Source organism: Lytechinus pictus, chromosome 15, assembly GCF_037042905.1.
Source record: "Lytechinus pictus isolate F3 Inbred chromosome 15, Lp3.0, whole genome shotgun sequence".
Taxonomy (NCBI): Eukaryota; Metazoa; Echinodermata; class Echinoidea; order Temnopleuroida; family Toxopneustidae; genus Lytechinus; species Lytechinus pictus.
The window spans coordinates 15,809,699-15,831,904 of record NC_087259.1 but is presented as its reverse complement, the minus strand read 5'-3'; the positions used below and the strand labels follow the sequence as shown (position 1 = coordinate 15,831,904).

General features: G+C 34.9%; 2 protein-coding genes across 2 annotated transcripts in view; one reads left to right on the top strand and one right to left on the bottom strand.

Annotated features, from left to right (window-relative positions):
* Window positions 1–947: 947 nt before the first annotated feature.
* Window positions 948–8,114, top strand: LOC129277804 (ankyrin repeat domain-containing protein 45-like). The gene is made up of 5 exons (XM_054913972.2): window positions 948–1,440; window positions 3,544–3,711; window positions 4,681–4,775; window positions 5,105–5,243; window positions 5,694–8,114. The coding sequence occupies exons 1-5, from the start codon at window positions 1,047–1,049 to the stop codon at window positions 5,717–5,719; spliced, it is 822 nt and encodes a 273-aa protein (XP_054769947.1). The 5' UTR covers window positions 948–1,046; the 3' UTR covers window positions 5,720–8,114.
* A 4,337-nt stretch (window positions 8,115–12,451) lies between these two features.
* Window positions 12,452–22,206, bottom strand: part of LOC129277803 (patatin-like phospholipase domain-containing protein 7) — a 46,892-nt gene continuing 37,137 nt past the window's right edge. Inside the window, exons 28-31 of the mRNA XM_064110119.1 lie at window positions 21,718–21,830; window positions 21,256–21,403; window positions 18,626–18,716; window positions 12,452–13,894 (exon numbers count right to left, since the gene is read on the bottom strand). Of these exons, the coding sequence (XP_063966189.1) occupies window positions 13,587–13,894; window positions 18,626–18,716; window positions 21,256–21,403; window positions 21,718–21,830 (660 nt within the window). The 3' untranslated portion in view covers window positions 12,452–13,586. The remainder of the gene's footprint in view (window positions 13,895–18,625; window positions 18,717–21,255; window positions 21,404–21,717; window positions 21,831–22,206) is intronic.

The window sequence follows — 22,206 nt, the reverse complement described above, 5'->3', positions numbered from 1 at the left end:
GGAAAGAAGTATGCATTAATCTCAATATAAAGATAACAAAATTTCTTAGCATCTAAATTTCTAAAGAGAGATTTGAAAATTTCTTTTATATGGACTTTTTATTCACTCTGTCAGGGTATGAATTTACAAGCAATAATACAAAACTAGAGAGAGATAGTTGGATAGATAGATAGATGGATAGATTAATAGATAGATAGAGATAGATAGATAATAATAATAATAGCTGTATTTATAAAGCTTTTTTTATAATTTATATTTTTGTAGATAGATAGAAAGGTAGATAGAAAGGTAGATGGAGATAGATAGATGGACATAGATAGTCACAGACAGATAATGTAACATATTGTGGCATTAATTTGCCTGTCGATGGGTCTTGTTGAATATGAAATATTCAAGTGTCTGAATTAAATTATATGCCTATCTATTTATCCATCCATCCGTCTGCCATACAAAATTTGTTTTTTTTTGTTATGTTTTAAAGTATTATTTTATTGCTTCTTCAAGTGATTACAAACATAAACCAACTTCATAAATTTCACAACTTCATAATTTCATTAACGATACATCAAGGTAGGCCTTCCATTAAAATAAGTAATTCATAAACATTTATAAATCAATTCAATTGATGCATTCATTTTTTTTCTTCAATTCATTGAAAGAATCGAAGAAATATGATACAGAAAAAGAGAGAAAAAAAAGTACCCACCCAGACCAAATCCCACGACCCCCCCCCTCCCCAAGGCTCTCTGTACGTAGATTATCAACATACTAAACATATACTCCATGTAGTGTATATTATTTTATTGATTAATATATATAAATGTATATTATTCATCTTAAAAGAATTATAATAAAAATGAAAATATTTCTTTCAATAAATAAAGCAAGTGATTTTGACCTTATTTTAGCTCTCCTTCAAAACAATTTTCGAACGAGCCTGACACCTAGAAACCATTGACGCTTTCCTGTGAAATTTAGAGGTAATTACTGCGTTATGTTTTTAGTTATAACTTGAATCAGGTGAACTTTCAGAAATAATCATCAAGATGACAGTTGAAGGAGAAAGATCAGAATCTGTTGCATCTAATCAGAGTGGAAAACGATCAGCTAAACGACTGAATATCGTCATCCAATGTGCCGCAATCGGGGATACTAGTCGGCTGCTTGAGTGCTTTGCCAATGAAGACGACCCCTACCACGACCGCGTAGAAAGCCAGCTGAACTCCGTAGACGAGGAGGGGCGATCGCCGATCGAAGTAGCGGTCACAGAAAATCAAATAGAAATGTTAAAACTGTTGCAAGAAAAGGGGTCCAGTATGGACACAAGGAACACAATGTCAGCAAGGACCCCACTTGATATGGCCTGTATTCTTGGAAGGAAAGAAGCACTGAAAGAATTGTTGGAAAGAGGAGCAGAAGTTGACAATGCGACAAAGCGAGGTAGGCCTAGGCCTAATTAACTAATTTGTAGGCTAATGTCTGTTTCTAAATTCTATATACGGTAGGTAGTATATACCAGTATCTCGAGTCAAGCGATGTTTGTGTAGACTCCACTCCACTTGACGACCACTACACTACGCTACACCTGAACATCTAGACCAAAAGCTTCAGTCTCTGTAATTGTATTTTGGTTGTTCCGCTGAACTGCGTTGGCTCACTCGTAAATACCTACTAACCTAGGCCTACTTTTTTTTAGTAAAATGTCAGAAATTGTTAAGTAAATCCCCAGAAACGATGGTCATTCCTGTCTACTGAACATCAAGCCTTAAAACGTGCTCTGCTAGTCCGAGTGACAAAGATCTGTGTCACTTTATAGGGGAAAATATAAAACTCATGACATTGCATAATATATTGCAACAAAATGACCTTACATTCGTTTAATATATGATTATGATGGGGTGACCATAATTTGCGCACATTTTAAAAATTATCTTGAAGTTGATTTTCAATCAAATATTTCTCACAGTTCATACAAAATAAATCAAAATCATAAATACCAGACAGAAGGCAAGATCCCAAAGTCAAATTAGCTTGACGGAATTATAAAGTAGGCCAAGGGTTTCGGTCGTATCACAATCTCAAAATTCTATGGCAATCGACTAGTGCGCACTCGGCTGAAAAAGTGTCATAAAAAAAGTGTGACCTTAATTTTCGCACGGTCGTTTTGCAAAGCTTTATAAAAGAAATCAAGCTGACAAAGGAAAAATAATTTTATTAGGTGGAGGTTAAAATTCCGTTGGTATTACAATTTACTTACTTATTTGGAGACCTCTGCTTGCAAACTGGTGATTTCTTGATGCTTGTGGAGAAGATCAGATTTTCTCAGAAACGGACGCAAAAGGTACCAAAGTTTGCCGGTGTTTTGCCAATATTTTCACAATTGGATACCTTACCTTCAAGAAAATTACTATAGGCCTACTGAGTAATTTTGGATTGCTTTTTCTGGTGGTGATATCAGTTTTTCAAGATATTAATTAGATAAAGAGATATTCGACCGTGCACAAAATTAGGTAATGCGCAAATTAAGGTCACACCACCATATATTATAACCACTCATCTTACATTTCACAAAGTTTCACTTCTTTTCCACGCTTCTATCAGTCTCAAAATTGATGATTTAGAGCCAGTATTGGTTTCCTCACAATGTATTAATTCACTGCTGATTCCAAAACATCTCAAACACAAACTGTGCATGCGCCTAAATCGCAGCTCAATTCATGAATTTTCATGAGTAGGACTATAGATCGAGACCTGATGCAAATGCGAAACGATCCCGATCTATAGTCCTATCATAAATATTAATGAATTGAGCTGCAATTTGCGTTTGCGATGTTTTGGAATCGGCAGTGAATTAATAAGTGTGAGGAAACCAATACTGGCCCTAAATCACCAATTTTGAGACTGATAGAAGCATGGAAAAGAAGTAAAACCTTTTGAAATGTAAGATGAGTTGTTATAAGTGAATTGTAAGGTCATTTTGTTGCATGATATATATATTTTTTTTGGTGGAACATGTTCAATTGTCAGCATTGATTTCATCACAAAGTAATTCAAATTCAATTAAACAATAGAAAATTAAGCAGGCCTGATTAAGAGCATCCTCCATCTCAACCCAACCCTCCTACTCCCCTCCTTCGGCAAATTTAGGGGTTAAATTTAAATATGGAATGATAGCAGGTTTCAACCAGGGTCTGACTGTTGTCAATGTTGGTTATGGTAAAGAGATTGTTTCGGGGGGGGGGGGGGGGGGAGTGGGCTAGTGGCGACTGTATTACATTGCCATTCACTTAAGATAGTGTTCAGGATTTCATCAAAAGCTTTAGTCTCTGTTACATAATTTGTTGTTCCACTGGACTACGTGTTGCTTGACTACACCGGCCTCCATGTGTCAGAGGAAAAAAACGAAAGTGAAACATTGTTAATAACTCCTCCAAACAGACAGATTTCAGCTAGAGTTCAGAATGTAAGTAGATCTACACTCGTGGGAAAGTAGAAGACAAATTTCATGATGTGATCCAATACATATATTTTTATTCTCAATAGGTTACACTGCCATTCACCATGCAGCAGCCTGGGGTAGGATGGATTGTCTGAAGATTCTAGTCAAGCATGGAGCTAGTTTATCTATCAAGACTAAACATGGAGAAAGGGCCAGGGATACCGCCCTGAGATACAAACATGATGACTGCTCATTTTACTTGGACTGGTCAGGTGGGTAGGCCATTTTTTATACAAGATTTTGTTTTTTGGGGGTTTTTTTGGCAATGATATGTAATAGCCCAGTCAGGACAAAAAACAAACCTACATAAGCCAATAGTCTGAAGTCAGGTTTAATTTATACTTTTGACTAAAGTTGGGGTTAAATTATTCATAGCCAAATTTGACACAAATCTCTATAAGCATTATATATATATTTTTTTTAATTATTTTTTTTTTTTTACACAAGTGCACACCTAGTTACCAATAATGCATATATCATTCCCATTTATTTGAGTGCAGGATAAAAGAGCATTGTCGATTAAATGCCTTGCTCACGGGCATAGGTGCCATAGCCGGGAATCGAAACCCGGACTTCCAATGTAGGCCTATAGTCGGGCGCTTTAGACCACTCGGCCATGGTACCTCAACAATATAAACAGTATATTTGACTCTGGCTATAAATCTGAACAAGATGAATTAAGAAATTACTTTATAATTTCATCTTATTATCTTTATGTTGACTTTTGTTCCCTTTACAAATAAATACCTGTAAGTAAAATAATGGTCAGAGAACGATTGTGTTTTCAAGCTTAAATCATAAATGTTTATAAATGCCCAAATACTCTTCCCCTTATAAACTGATCCCTCTGCTACTTTGGGGATTCCTAGAGTCCGTAGAAAATAAGTTTGCTCAATGTGCATAAACGAACAGGGTTAGGTGTGTATACATGTAGAACATAAACAGAAGTTACAGAACGTCATGATATGTTGTTCTCCTGCTTTCTATTAAACAAAGCTTGTGAAATATTGATATAGAAAGTTATAATCCTTCATTTGATTACGATACCCTTTCAAAAATAGAATAAAGTGGTTAATATAAAATCTTGCATCCATTCCCTTATTCATCATACCCTAAAATAAATCTGGCAATTGGTGTTAGTGGCATTTGGCAGCTGTTAAATTTTTTTTTCATTTCTGCAGAAGCAAGACGTGGCCTGGTCTCCATTCTGCAAGAAACAAAGGAAACAATTGAAGACCCTCAGAAACTCCAGGGAAGATTGGCCAAAGATGAGAAAGTAAGTGAGAATCCTACATAACAAGAGTTGACATGACTCTAAAAAAAAGGAAATAAAAGTATTCACAGAACAGTAATATTAACTTTGACAGACATGTTACTATAAAAGTAATGAAAATAATTATCAAACTAAATTGTCATTTTTACCTGACTGGAAATTAATCTCAATTTTATACTATGTTCCTATAGTATTCAAAACTTCTACATTTTGCTAGATTTAAATAGACCTCAAGTTTGTCCCTTTGTATTAAGTTGTGCTGAGACAATTGAATGTTAAGATACAACTTGTATTTAATCAATTTTCAATTTTGGATACCTTTTTTTTTTCAGATGACTGGGTTGAATGTTTGTGGTGACAAACAAGAATGGTTGGATTCCAACCCAAATGCTTCGATTGAAGATTTTCATAAACAAGAGGAAGATCTGAGGACCTCTTTGGAAGCCATCCTCATAAAATTGTCAGAACCACGTAAGAATGTCTTTATCATTTATAGGCTACCATATTTAATTCAATGATATTAATGGATTAGAAATTTTATCAATCTAGATAAATTTTGTCATTGGATGGCTCCTTTTCTGTTCAACATCTGATAAAGAGTTAACAGATGGTAATGATGACAGAATTTCTATCTTTGGCCAATTTTGATTTTACATGGCAATAAGAAAAGCTATCAAAACATCTTCATATTAAATTATTTATACTTTATAATGATAATATGCTGTTCTTATGTGATCATCTTCCAAAAGACTTTATTATTATCATGGCTTTAGCCTCTTCAGCCTTTAAAAACCATTCAGTGCATTAAAGGAATTATTATTATCATCCTAATGGCAATAAGCAACTTTCAATGTAACAAGAACTTGAGACAATATTGATGTCCAAATTTTCTTTTCTATTTTTCGTTTTTGATTTCTCTAGCACCAGAGAAGCCTCACAGACGATGAGACTGCACACTTGATGACAAACCAACAGAGGATATCTAAGTGCAGGATTAGAGCTCCGTTAAAACAGTCACTGAGGGATGCTGTATGTTACAGTTGATATCCACACCCGCATTGGTCTCATACCACATGGTCTAATCCTAGTTTGTCACAACCAGCTTTTCTGCTAACGAAATAACCATTTGGTTGTAATTGCCATTTAGCCCATTTTAATACCATTTTGTTTCCAAATAGGCTACACCCATTTCATCTTACACCCACTTAATTGGTATAGCACTATAGTACTTGGGTTATATAATGAGATGAAGTGTATATATGTTTTTTTTTACTTGGCAATGTGTATTAATTAGTAAATGAAGTGGAAATTAGATCATCTGGGGGATTTTTCAAAAAGACTTTAGTATGACTTAGAGTTGCATTTAAATGCCTAGTTGCGTGCGGTATAAAAGACATGACCGCATTGGTCAGATCATGCCAAGAGGACGCGCACTACTAAGTATTGATCAATAAGATTGCGGGCTGCATATCATGTACGTCTTCATTTCAGTGCGACTCTGTGAAACACCCCCCCCCCTGGTTTTTAGACTAAACAAGTATTAGACTGTAGTGTAGATCAAACAACAATCGGACCAAATTGATATTAGACCAATGGGTTTTGCCCATGTGACATTGACTATCTGAAAAGTAGATCAAGAAGTCAATATAGACCTTTTTTACCACCTAGCTCAAACACTGCAATCAATAATTTTATCAATTCTGACAAGTTGAATATTATATTGTAAATATAATATACGGCTTTCAACTCGGTAAATAAGATCGCATTGATCAATCTATCTGATAAGTCAGAAAAAATCTAGGAACCAGCAGGATTTGAACCTCTCATCTACTGATTGCCGGTCAGCGACTGTATACCACCAGGCCATCAGTTTTTATTTTTCTGACTTATCAGATAGATCGATCAATGCGATCTTATTTACTCAGTGGGTTGAAAGATTTACAATATAATGAAACTTTCTCAGCAAGCTTTTAACATTCCAAGTTCAATATCATTGCAAAACTAAGGATCTCCTCTTTCATAGTCTATATAAAAATTGAATATATTCTGGCTAACTTGTGTGGGTTCTGGGCTCATGTGCTGTTTTTTATTTGTCATCTTGATATATCCCAGTCCTCCATCCACAATATATATATCAATTTACTACTGTATTGCATATCGACACATGATTATTGCTTTTATGAATCACTTTGAATGACTAATAAAATTTCATTTGTAAATTGTTTTTTATGTGGTTTTGAAAAAAAAAATTGCCTGATGCAGCACGGTACAAAACAGCTATCAGAGACGATGAACATTTCTTTTTTTTTGCGGGGGGGGGGGGGGGGGGTGGATCTCCAGTCATACTCCAAATTAAGGAATGATTGTCAATTTACTCTGGAAAATATTCCAGTTTGAATATACTGTATATATTCATGTAAATATCTAAAACTTTTGTGTGCATATATATTATAAATAGATTTTTATAATTTTTTTCTTATTTAAATTCCGTTTGGTCATTGAAACTAAATGTATGCAAAATTTATATTGTAATGGCATCTGATAATGCATTTTTTTAGAACAAGACTTGTGATATTTGTGTAGTTGTTGTAAATCTGTTTATAAATTTGAATTATTGCCTAGTATTTAAGTTTGTAATTCAATGTATGAAACTTAACAGCTACAGCCCCATTATTTTTGTTTCCCTTGATCTATTCCAAAATCAATTTGTGGTTTATATCCCATTCTATAGGCTACATCTATGTAGGAACAATAATAATTATACTTTCTTATATACTGTACATGTATATATTGCTTATCACTTTACTTTATCTATGGATTTTGGTTCATTGTATATAGAAAATGAAATATTGTACAATTCTTCTTTTTTCAGTGTACACATTTTCATTATATTATACTACCTGGAGCTTTATCAATACTAATCAATACCCTTGAGCCATGCACAATATCAACCAACTATCTAGCCTATATAGGTGAAGGCCGCAGCTTTTGTCTTTGCCTTTACGACTCTGGAGCTGTTACGCGAAACGTCATTAATACCTCTGATGCGGAAGATTGCGAACCATGGATGCAAAGCAGCCACCACCTATACACTCTGGTCTCCTACTGGTCTTGTGTTTGTTTTTTTATCGACCAAAATTTGGTGCAGGTTTTTCGCAACATCGTACAAACTGCCAGTGGACATTTGTCGCCTTCCATATCAGACGAATTGCTGTTGTTCTTCGTTACAGCATCAGACTCTGAAAGGCAACGGCTTGCAGCCCCTGTCTACATGTAGATTATAGACTACCGTACCTACTATCATGAGGATAGACAAAATAAAGACTGAAACCCGTCCATACCAATAATGAATTTGATGCATTTGTTTATTTGTAGTTGAACTGTTTTAACGGTTCCTCTTTCAAATTTTACCTGAGCCCTGTTATACAAGGCTTAGCGATTGATCATACAGATTCCTTTTGTAGAAATGATCATAATAATGATAATATACAACATTTGTATAGCGCTCCTATATTACCCCAGCTAAGCTAGTCTACCGATTCAAGTGCTCGCAGCTTTTTGAGGAATTATTTCCTGCCAGTACCAATTCACCTCACCTTGGTTGAGTGCAGCACAATTCGGATTTTCTTTCTGAAGGAAATTATGCCAAATAGCTGGGATTGGAACCCACAACCTTCTGTTTCAGAGTCCAGAGACTAATCCACGTGGCCACAATGCTCCATAATTGCACATGATGATCAATGCAAAGAATCGTAAAATAATAAGTCGCACAATCAATTACTATTATTAAAATCTCTATCTTATGGGTCCCTGGAAATATCTCAAGATGAATTAAATGAAGATGAAAATCAATATAAAATGTTCATCTCCATACCTTTATTATTTGATGCCCTTGAGTGGTTTCATCAGATAATATAATAATATTCATCAGTATGAATACTGCAGGAGTCAAAGACGAGTGCAATGTTTATGGTGATAAATACAACATATCTGATATACCATGAAAGTAATCCAATATTATTTTACATACAGACAGTGATTTGGCCATAGGATTCCATGATTTTTCATTTGTTATTCATTACTGAATTAAAAAAAAATGAAAACAGAGGGCCTTGTTTCATAAAGACTACAAACTAGTATTTTGCTATAATGGTAATTACCACAGAAACTGTGATTGTAATTGGCTGATGAGCCCTGTTCACCATAATGACGGCAAAGTTACCAGAGTTGTAACAATTCATGAAACGAGCCTCAGGGTCATAGTAAATCTATACATCTTAAGATCTTACAGTGTGTTTAGAAATGCTCATACTCGGCACCAAACAAATAATTGGATTTTAATCATTTATATTTAACAGTAATAACTGCACTATATATTTGAAAATAATAAACTTGTACTCAAGATGGAGGTTTTAAGAACATTTATTCTTTCAGATTATTTGCATCAGATATACATGAAACGGGAAGCTCAGCACAGCACATTAAAATACACAGACACTTTTACTTCAATTGCAAATTATTACACACGAACATTGAAGAAATAAATATTTGCGATATGCTCTCAAATATAACATGAGGAGAATGAAGAGAACACTTTCATTGAGTAGATGACAACATAAACATGACAAGAAAAAAACAAAACATTATACATAGAAAAAGGATAGAGAAAAATATACAATTAAGGTAAGAAAGTAATCTTTTAGACCGTTTTAAAGGATATACAAATAAATTATAAAGAATCTATTAATTATATATAAGTATAATTTTAACAGAAAATGATCGAAAAATTAATGGCAAGGATTATAAACAAGATCATTAAAAAAATCCCCCTGAATCATCTTACAAAGGATAACAAAGAATATTGCATCAGATAAATAAACGTATCTGATTTAGCGAAAGGTAGGTAGTCTGAATAAAGCATTAATGTTTTTATTAATCTCACTTGGCCATCGTCATTACTTTTAATTAACCATTAATTTGTAAACCTTTGTGTTATTGGACTCTTGGTAGTTAGGACCAGTTTCTTAAAACTTGGAAATATGTTGAACTGTTACAATCTACTTAAATAATGCCATGTGATTGGCTCATTTGACTGACAGCAAATTTGTCGCAGAATTTCAAAAAAGAATACTCTTATTTTCCTACCTTCCAGTTTCTCGCCTAACCATTTCACTTAACCTAAATCCACTTTTCTACGTCCTTCTGGGACTTGCCAAATGGTGCACCTTCAACCACTCCTGCAAATTCCAGCATGTTATCAATCATAAGTTTTATGAAACGGGGCATATGTGCATCGATAATAAGCGACCGTAGCAAAAATTACATTTCTTCACCTGTGACTGGTATTCAAACGAGTTGTGAAAATTTTGAATCAATGAGATTATCCCAATTCGTGTTATTCTGAGATATGAATAGTTATCAATCTCATTTTGAGTTTGATTAAATCTATTGCAACTCACTCTGTAAGATTAGCCCAGGATCCTGTTGCAGAAAAAGTTGTTTGAATTCAACTAAAAAATATCAGTCACAAGTCCATAATACATGTACATGCTTTCAATTGGTTGTACATGTAAATCAAGTTGTGAATGATTTTTGTAATAGCGTTTGACTGCAACTCTTTCTGAATCATGCCACAGAAGTTAGAAGTGAAGAACGACCAGAATTTCCACTTATTACATCAAGCTATGATGATAATTGATTTCATTTTTGTTGCTGCTTATAACGATAATTTTCGAATTTTCAATTATTCTACAATATATAGAATCAATTTGAGAAAATTAGTCTTTGACAACCCTACAATAATTTGGGCAAATAAAAACCAACTACAGCATAAAATATTGCAGAAAGGGAGAGAGTTTACATCTCTAGAAAATGGCCAGTGATTCTCTAAGGGTGTATTCATATTGAAGGCGAAGTGGAATTACTCTGGAGTAACTCCGTATTGAGTTAATAAGCTTGTACTGCGGACCGACATTGCACCCCTTTCAAACTGGCAAGCTCCGCAGCGGTGTATCCACAGTCATTCCCATGGTTTCCAAGCGAGTTTGCGCCATTTGTGTGGCGCACGGAATCTCCGCCATGCGGAAATGAATGAGATAGGCGATACCGCACTTCCGTTGCAGACTCCGTTTGTATCCCTCTTCTCAAAGTGGGTTGAGTACTCCGCTTTGAATACCGATCAAAATAATCCTAGAATTTTCATAATGCCCTCCAAAGTGGAGTCACTCCTTCTGGACTCCAGAGCAACTCCACTTCGACTGTCAATATGAAAGTGGTATTATTGAAAGGGTGCCAAGGACCAAATTTACATGACATCAAACAAGCCCAATTTCTATACATCCCAAAGTATAATACAAGTATCACACCTTTTTTTTTTGTAATCCAAATAAGTAGAAGGGCAAGTTTATACATTTTGCTATGTTTACAGCAAAAAAAATCACAGCATTTCAATTTCAGTTCAAAATATTCAAATCAAACCAATAAATCTAGACAAATATATAATCTCCATGAAAAGCCCAAATATTAAAAATATATTGAAAATAATGCAACACAAATACCCCACACAAAATGCTTATACTTGAAGGATTCAATATTCATATATTTCAGCTACATGTGTGCATAAAAGAGAGCAAAGGTTGAATCTTCTTTGCAGTTGCTCTGACAACTGTACCTTCCTTTCTTGTTTTCTTCCTCTGTTGCTTTCGGAGACCAGCCCTATGAAGGCAGTAGTATAAATCCAATGTTAATACATCATCCAGGGCTTATGCTGAACATATCGATTATCATTGTAGAGACAAGGTAGTTTATAGTTGTGGCTTCAGGCAGGTTCTGAAGCTGCAGCAACAGATTTCAATCGACACATGAATTTTATAGATGATACCGATGGTATGTGTTGCAGAGTGACGCATGACTTTACACAATACTGGAACATGTTGTAACATGTAGAAGCTAAGTCAGCTACATAGGGACAAGATATTATTTTGCACAAGAAAGAACCACCAGTAAAGTCATTTTGTGACCTACAAACAGCTTTATGACACACTTACCAAGGGGCCATTTCATAAAGCTGTTCGTAAGATAAGAGCGACTTTAAGAACTACTGGTGATCCTTTCTTACGCGCTAAACCATCGTTAATTCAATATACCACTTACCGCAAAAAGGGATCACCAGTCGTTCTTAAAGTTGCTCTTAACTTACGAAAAGCTTTATGAAACGGCCCCCAGGTAATAATACCTTCACGATGCAATTTATCTTTGCAAACATGGTATCTGACTGTACACTACAGATCCTATGGATTTAGTGCTTGAATTAGCAATGCACTTAATAAAGGCAAAACGTGTCTTTACAATATCAGTGTACAAATATACAGACATTCTTCAACGGGAAAAATTCACACACCTGAAAAAAAATACCAGGGGAGTGTTTCATAAAGCTGTTCGTAAAGTTACGCACAACTTTACCTGTTTTTAGGCGAAAAATCAGTTACATAGGAAAATATCATTTAGCACAAGAAAGTGTCACCAGTTGCGCATAAAGTCATTTGTAACTTACGAACAGCTTTATAAAACGGGGCCCCAGAAAACTCAAATACACAAACATGTGTTGCACCAAATTAAGCAACCACTCTTGTAATCCCCAATCAAGAATACAAAAAAAATATGTGTATGCACGTGAAGCGTACAGTAACAATTTTTAATGAAAATTCATCCTTTTTCTTGGGGATTGTGGGGGGGGGGTGAATGTTGTTTAAAAGTTTATTGTAAACATTATCTCAATTTCCTATCCGTCTTGTTACAAAGTATTTTTTTAATATTTTAAACCTAGGCACTGTTGACTTCGAGACATGCCTTCGTTTCTTAAGAAATTAACTTCTTAATAATAACTACCTAGCTTCCTAAGTAAATATTTGGGCATATCCTTTGTACGTACTTATATTCAAAGTATCGTGGTTACAAACATCTTTGTGAACTCAGGCCACTGCACTTGATCAAATCTCCATTTAGCCAAGCCTTGACCGCAATGCGATGATGTTCGTTAAGCTACGTGTTTCAAAGTGGATGGGACTACACAAATGTGTTCTACAAAATACAAAACCAAATAGTTTGACATAGCTTTATGTTACAAAATATTAATGTAAAATTGTCGTGAGTATCCAAACATAACGTATGTGATTGCTATACAAATGGCTATTGTCATTATTGTTAAGGAAATAAAGAATTATTGCATGTAGGAAGGCAGACATAGAACTTTGTTGTAACACATGTACCTTTTAGAGTGATTACACATTACATTTGTATGACAGCACATTAATCATTCACTAGTCACATGAAAATGTCAACTTTAAAACCCTCAGGATGTATTACTCTTCAACATACAGCAAATTCTATAGGATTAACATTTTCTCATTAATGTTTCTTAAATTGGAATTGAAGATAGTAAACCCTGTACAGAGATCAAATGGCACAATGCTCTGAGGGAAGTTTTGCCTCTGGGACACCAAGTTACACCACAGGGGAGTGTCCGAATTCCTCCACAGGCAGTGTTCACACCCCTCCCCAAGCAGTGTTCGAATTCCTGCATGGAAAGTGTTCAAATTCCTCCACAGGGAATGCTCACATTCCTCGTGAGGGAGTGTTCACTTCCCCTCATGATGAGTGTTCACACTCCTCTACTGTGGGTGTTGACATTCCTCCATGGAAATTGTTTATATCCCCTCATGGTAAGTGATCAGACTCTATCACTGTGAGTGTTCACATTCCTTCAGAAACATCAGGGCAGTCTAACATGGAGAATATATTCAGAACATTCTCATTCTACTCTGAAGGGGAGCTCTCACTGCGATGTCTGCGTAGCCGGAGTCCTTCCACTTTCTTCCTAATTGAACTATGGGTTGACCCTGAGGCATCGACTTCAACCTCAACATCGTCCTCACTGGAGATATCGGCGCTCCCGATGACCGTACTCGGAGCCGAGGCAGACCGCGTCACAGTCTCGCTGTTCGTGGCGGTGGTAAGTTCCGATGAGGGGTTCATCTCGGAGGCAGATTCCGTTCCGATGCCGTCTGTTTCCATGCCGACATCAGTATCGCCTGTGCCTTCCACTCTTGCATAGTCAACTTCATCTGTATGTGATGCAATAAATGTTGATAAAGAAGATTGAATAGTCCGCTTTAAATTTGTGATGTAACTCCTGTGACTCTTCTATCTGGCCAAAATACTATTAATTACAGGTGTAAAACAAGGATTTAACTGTTGTGCATAAGGCTTTACAATATTTTTGCCAAATAACTGTGTTACAGACATTTCATCACAAATATAAGCTGCCTTATATTTCCAGACAGCTCATATAATGCATATCCTTCATTTTTAGAAAAAAAAAGCTTAACATAAGAATGCCATTTATTGACTGATATTAACTTCTATGAGAATTCTATTTCATTATTTGAATGTTCCATTATTTCAATTTCAATTTCTTTATCTCAATTTCTGGAAAACTGCATTCAAACACTCATTCAAACAACCACTATATACCAAAGCATAATTCTTTGACTAAATCAATGCTAGCTTTTGCGCCTCTCCAGAAAACCTTTCAACCACTAAAACAAATAAATTGCATATTGTCTTAAACATTTCTGAGTTTGCCCAACACTGGTTCATAAAAGATATATTCAAATCAAGAGAAGACTAAGCGACTGAAAGAAACCCTTACAGGCACATTCTTGTCACTTTTAATGGGGAATTTGACACCATTTGGATGCTAACTTAACCCTAATTCTCCCGGGGGTGGGGCATAATGCCCCCCCCCCCCTCGACAACTTTCGCGATATATATGCTGTGCAAAAATTGTTGACCTCGCCGCTCACTGACTTTTTACTTTCAAGTCTCGCGCAAATTTTGAGACCAAATTTGTGACGCCCGGGTACGCGGTTACGACATTACGCAACATTATGTAAGTGCATGTCAGACCCCAAATTGCTCATAAACGTGATTTCATGTACAAATCCATTGCAGATTGTGTATTAGCCAAAATTCATAAATGTATCATTATTTCTACTTTTACTGATTAAACTTAATTAATTTTGCCTTGTTTATGATCAGAATTAAGTCTGGAACGATTTAATAAAAAAACAAAAAGTAAAAAAACAAAGAAATTAGCATGATCGGTTAAGGGTTAGCATTGAGGTGAATTTTTTTTTTTAAAGGTATTTCTATCAAAATTGCTTTTAAAATAATCTTTGATATCTCAGGTTTCAAATAACTTAGTTTCATGAAGATTGACGATTCCGAAAGTACTGGAATAGTCCATTTTATTCATGGGGGTGCTGTTACCTCTCATCACGGACGGACATTTTTACTCAAATCAAATTCACTCTAGTTTTATGGTTTTTAAAGTTACTCTTATTTGGTTTGGATGTTCTTGCACTCTAAATAGTAATCTATTATCAAACATAAATTAGTAGAAAAAAAATATTGGGAACTAATTTTTTTGGTAGGTGTTAACATTTCCATTTTGAAATTTCTGTCCGTGATGAAAAAAAAGATGAAAAGTTTTTTCATTCTTTATCAGAATAGAAATAAAAAAATAAAAAGGTGTAGAGGTATCTCACTAAACACTGTACATCATTTTATTTGAACATAGCTGAAATCCATACATTTTATCCATATCATAAACTCAATGAAAAATGATCACGGTCGGACATTAATTTCATCACGGACGGACAAAGTAAATTCACTCACATTCAATTCACTCTAGATTTATTGTTTTCAAAGTTACTCCAATTGGTTTGGATGTTCTTGCACTCTTTAACATTAATCTATCATCAAACATAAATCAGAAGAAAAAATATATAGGAAGTAAATTTTTCTGGTAGATGTGTCCGTGATGAAATTAATGTCCGTCCGTGATCAGTTTTTATTGAGTTTATGATATGGATAATATGTATGGATTCAGCTTTTTATTCTTTATCAAAATAGAAACAAAAATAAAAGTGTGTAGAAGTATCTCACTAGACACTGTACATCATTCTATTTGAACATAGCTAAAATCCATACATTTTACGCATATCATAAATCAATAAGAAATGATCACGGACGGACATTAATTTCATCATGGATTGACAAGTGAGCAATATGCGCAAATACTGCTAATACTGTGGAATGATCCATGCAAATGGGAAACTTTGCTGAGCAGATTATGAATTTAATTTTAGTTTCAATTTGCAGTGAAAAATGTCACTGAAAATTATTCCGAACTCAAATGGATGGAAACCTACAACTCTTCACAATTTTTTAATGGTATCTTTGTTTGGATGTTATTTGGGCTAAATTGTTGTCAGGAAAAATTGTTAAACATAATTGGAATGCAGATAGAGTTGGAAAGCTACATGTGTGTCAAAAAAGCAGGAAATAAAATATGGCAAAAACAAGTCCAAAGCTGTAGATTTAATCTATTCAAGCTTGCAGAAAGTGATGGAAAACAAGAAAGTAGAATGCATAATCTGATAAGCAGAAAAAAAAATAAACAGAACATGACATCACGGTCTTGAGGCTTGTGAAAAGTACAAGAATACCTTTTTTTAAAGTCCATTTTGGAGCTAATTTTAAGCAAATTGCTTATCTGGTAAACTGTTAAAATGCATACTATTTATGAAGTTTGCACTGCAGTGTTTAGAAGCATAATAAGCTTTTGATTGGTATATAAATTATTAATTTCAATTCTGGATTCAGTCAGAGCCTAATTACATGAGGGCTGTTGATGTTATGGGGTGTCTCCACTTTAATATGGACAAAGGATGAATTTGAAGAGAGCCTCTGACAAGTGCTGTGGTCATACTTGATCCACCAAACAAGCATAAGGCTCAGCAACCTTTTAATCTTTTGGATTTAGTTAATGGACAAAAAAAAAATCTTTGCTTTTGGAAAATTAATGCCTAAAAATATATTAACATGTATCATCATGATATATCATAAAAATAGTTGTATAAACATGATCATTGATCAACTAGATGTTGATTTGTTACCTACTAGTATTCTATAATTTGAAAAGAAGACAATATATGCATTAGGACATTCTTTACATTTGATTGAAAGCAATCATATGTCTAGATTATACTGTGCGTCTAGCATAGAAATCAAGTTGCTACAACTTAAATTGTGCAACTAATACTGTTTAATCATATTAAAAAATGTACAAATCATCAATACAATAGCATTTGTTCCCCCAAAAAAGTAATAAGAACTTCTTACAATGTACTTCCAATGTATTTTAATTGTGTCCGTCCGTGATGGAAAATATTTGCAATTCTCTCAGAAGTTTGATATTGGTTAAGAATTCAATATGCTGAACATAGAAGCTAACATACCTGAGTGTTAGTTGCATTAACAATTATTGGTCAATGTTAAGCTGTTTAGATAGAAACAATAAAAATGTACAAAAATTCAAAAACCTCATTTCTATCATGTCCGTCCGTGATATGGCACATTTACTGGATATCTATGTTTGTAGGTAACCATGCCAACAATCTTTTTTCATCATTCAGCATACTTTGTCCTACCCTTCTCTATTAAACACAAAGCGACCTTGTTCATCTTATTCCTAATTTGTTACAAGCCTTCAAAATTTCCCAAATCTATCAAATGTCCGTCCGTGATGAACCGATCACGCTCAAATACATAAGAAATTAAAAAACAATAAAATACATAAGAAATCGGTCTTGGTACCAGAATTTTTTTCATTCACAATTGTTAGGAATGCTATAAAGAATATTTTCACCAAAAAATAGCATTCTAGGAGCTTTATTTAGTGAATCAGAGCAAAAAGTATGATTTCATGAATAAATTAGCATAATTAATTCATATAAACTAAAAATGTATGAATTCAGTGAAATTTACCAATGCAACTGCATAGATTACGTCATTCTCTACCATCATGCAAATTTTCATTGTGATCGCGCAATCCGTGGCTGAGATCTTAAGGGGGGGGGGGCCATTATGACAAGAATCAAAATACCCCGGGAGATTTAGGGTTAAACTTGTAACAGCTAGGTCCCGTCTTACAAAGAGTTCTGATTGATCCAATCAACCTCAAGTATATGGAAATCCATCAATATCATAATTTTTTCATCGGGAAATTTGCACAAACTCCATTGTAAACAAAGAGAAGCACACTGAATTTTCAAGAAAAATATAAATATATGAATATACATCATATCTAGAAATTATTCTAAACAAACATGCTTTTAGATGATGACGTTGCTGGCTTTCCATAGTTGTGGTTGATCAGATCAATCGTAACTCTTTGTAAGACGGGGCCCTAACGTGAATCACCCAGAGTGGAACAAGATATATGCCCAGCAGACATCATTTAATGCCACTGGAAATTCCACCCATTGCCTCATGGGAAACACATTACCTCACTTAACCTGGACTGACAGATGCCAAAGGCTAACCAGAGGCTGTGGCCAAAGAACTTTATTTTCAAATAAAGTCTCTATTTCATATTTCTCACAAAGCATATAATCAAACACAAAATGAATGTAATACATTGCAGACAGTATTATCCATGTATATAATTCAACATTGTAAATAAGCTCGATGTGCCTTCAACCATCAAAATATACTGTGACTTATTTTGTTGCATGTTCATAGTGCGTTCTATCTCAAGTTGATATTTTGATTTCTTTTGAAATGGTGCATCAGGTTTACCCCCCGCCTCCAAATAAAAATCTATATTACAGGTATTTCCAATGCTTTTGTAAAGTCTGGTGTCAGCAATGATCTACATGTACCCCCCCCCCCCCAGTAAACAGACATGGTTCTTGGCATGAGGGACTACATCACTGATCATGACTAACCTGGGTCTGGAATTGCTTGTTTCTGAGGTTCCATCCGAGTGACCAGTGCTGCTAGGTCAGTGAAACGAGGATGCACATTGGGGATACCCGGCTAGAATTTCAGAAGAAAAGGTAAAAAAATATTGTGCATGGTTTAATTTAGTCTGCTGAACAAGCAATTAACTAAAATTAGGGGGTCTGAATGCGCAACCTACAATGGCTTGCGTACAGAAGGCCCTCAAGTTGAAACAGCAAGTTTTTATATCTGTCAGTCTTCTGTGGAGACCCACTTGTTGATCAAAGTTTCAATTAGGGTCTGTGCCTGCAGATTAGGTTTAATGTACAACAAACCTATGCTTGTGATGGAAAAGAAACAAAGAACATGACAAATACCATTTTTAAAGGTCAAGTCCACCCAAGAAAAATGTTGATTTGAATAAATAGAGAAAAATCATACTAACATAACACTGAAAATTTCATCAAAATCGGACGTAAAATAAGAAATTCATGACATTTAAAGAGAAATTCCAGTAGTTGCAGTAAACACTGATTTCATAAGAAAGTCTGTAAAACCAGGCTTAATTGTCAGTATATCATCGAGGATCTAGATACATAAACTGAACTTTGTGAAATCTTGAAATCTACGCTGAAAAATGTTCAGACTGAACTTCCCCAACACAGATAAGCGCACGTGGGACTGTGTATAATTATTGCTTTGAGCGTCGGGCCCGACGCTCTACCCGAATCCTGTGCTTATTTGCTGATTTCTCAGCAATTACACAATTTCTTCCAGAATCCTTTGGCACATGCGTTTTATTTATACAAACAGACACTTTGGTGGTCATTTCATTGGATTCTGTACGAACTCATTTTGATATCGTTACCAAAACTAGCATTTACCTTTAAAGTTTCGCTTATTTTTCACAAAACAGTGATATGCAAAACTCAGTGACATGCAAACGAGACAGACAATGATGTCCCTCACTCACTCTTTCGGATTGTTTTTATTGTTTGAATTATACCATATTTCATTTTTTTACAGATTTGACAAAGGACCAACTTGACTGAACCGTATAGTATTAAACAATGCTAATTCAAGATGTTCTGGGAGGAATTAATCGTAGTTTCACTTTAAAATGAGGAGAAATTAGAATATTTCATATAATAAAATACTGAAATAGTGAAAGAAATAGTAAGTGCATGATGTCATCAGTCTCCTCATTTGCATACCGAACATGATGTGCATATTACTAAAACTGCAGGAGACCTCGAAAATGCCCTTGATAAATTAAAGAGATGCATAGTTGACATCAAACAGTGGATGACTGTAAACAAATTAAAGCTGAACGACACAAAAACTGAATTTTTCATAACTACCTCCCCACACAATTTGAAAAAATTGCCTGATATTCAACTTGAAATTGGTGATCTTCGTATTAATCCTTCAGAAAAAATTAAGAACCTAGGAGTATATTTTGATAAACATATGACTATGAATGATCATATTTCCACTGTTTGTTGTACTGTCACATATCATTTGAGGAACATAACTAGAATTCGTAGGTTTATCGATCAATCAACTGCTAACCATGCCATACGCTCCCTTATCCTTTCTCGTCTTGATTTCTGTAATGGACTTCTTTCTTCAATACCAGTGACTCACATCAATCGTCTCCAGCACCTCCAGAATTGGGCTGCCCGTCTTATTTTTGAAGTCCGCCGTGACACACCTCCTGAACCCCTTTTAAATAATTTACACTGGCTCCCTATTAGACAACGGATTATTTTTAAGTTACTTCTCTTTGTATACAAATCTCTCTATAACCTAGCCCCAAAATACTTGTCTGATTGTTTAGAAATTTATGTCCCAGGTAGAAAAACTAGATCCTCTGAAGACCCACTTAAATTAACATATCCAACAAAAAGAAAACAGACCGGAGATAGAACATTCACCGTTGCATCCTCAATGGAATGGAACAAACTCCCTCTCACAATAAGACAATCCCCAACAATTGAGTCCTTCAAGAAGTCCCTTAAAACTCTTTTGTTCTAGGCAACTGCCTTCATTTAATATGTCATTCTGATTTTTGTTTGTATAAATAGGTTAACTGAAATTGTGAGCGCTTTGGGCCATGTGGGAAAAGCACGTTATAAATGTTGAGTATTATCATTATTATTACTGTTTTGTGAAATTAAGCGAAAATTTGAAATGTCGTAACTTTCCTATTTTACATCTGATTTTGATGAAATTTCCAGAGTTATGCTTGTTGAATTTTTCTCTTTTTATTAAAATCAAATTTTTGTTGGGGTGGACTTGTCTTCTAATTAAATATAAACAGAATGGATGGACGAGATTATGAGGTAGTTCTAATTCAGAGACATAAAAGAGAATGTAAATCTTGACAAATCAATTTCAATATCCATAAACAATGGCATAATAGTAGAGACATGACTGCAGAAATGACACAAATCATCATCATTTTACTTCTATGAGGGAATATTTTGATAATCAAGTTCCAAGACAAGTATACTGTAATATAATGAATGCAGTACTAATAAATCCTATAATTACACAAATAAAACAATTCTAAAAGAATAGAGCACACAATTTCAAAATATTGAGCATAAAACTTTAAACCATTCCATCTAACCTTTCCTCTTTTGTGATGGGTAGATGACTTCTCCGAGAGGAATGCTTGGAGGTAACCAGACTTCTTCCATCCGCTGAACACAGTCACGCCGTGATGGTAACCAACCTCTAAGATCTCACGATGACGGTGGAAGGCTAACGTAGCAAAGCTAGTTTATAGATCATGACGGAAGAGAACAAGAAAATACAAATACACAGTCAGAGACTTTACAGTGGATTCAACAGGTTTCATAAAATGTTTGTAGAATTGGGAAGGACATGTATTAACTCATGGGATTTTGTTGAACTTCCCCTACAAATGTATATAAAATGCATGCAAGTGAATATTCTTCATTTTCTTTCATTAATGGTGGGATATATTCACATTAGCAATTCCCTGCCAACTACCATCCTCAACTTCTTCAACACCCCACCCTCCCTCTCCTCTAATCTTTTAATATAGGCATGAAGTTTAAAATCTTACTTATTGATTGGCGGTCTGATATATTCACAGTACGAACTATCCTTGACCTCTTCCAGCATCTTCATAGAGGACACATAGGCAAGGCGGGACTGGATCTCATCAAGGCTGGGCACCTGAGATGATAAAACAGTGTAGTGTTGTAATACTGGCCCAACTGAATGATGACATGCTAATTCACTACTAAGTACACTCATACCACAATAAGTATGTTACTAAATAGCAAAACAATTAATTTTCCTCTAAAATTATTTCAGTCCTCTATAAAAGTAAAATTATAAGTGAATTTACCCTCTGCATTATAAATGGTAAAAGTGGTAAATGGTGGTGATTTTTTTTACCTGATTGCTAAGAAAGCATGAATGCTTGTAAGCAAGCAACCAGAGGACTGATGGCTTAATGTCCTCTCCGAGGGACCTGGTGATGAGGATTAATGACTTACCAAAGGGCACTAGCGCACCAAGTGGGAATAGAACAGGGGCCGCGGAACGG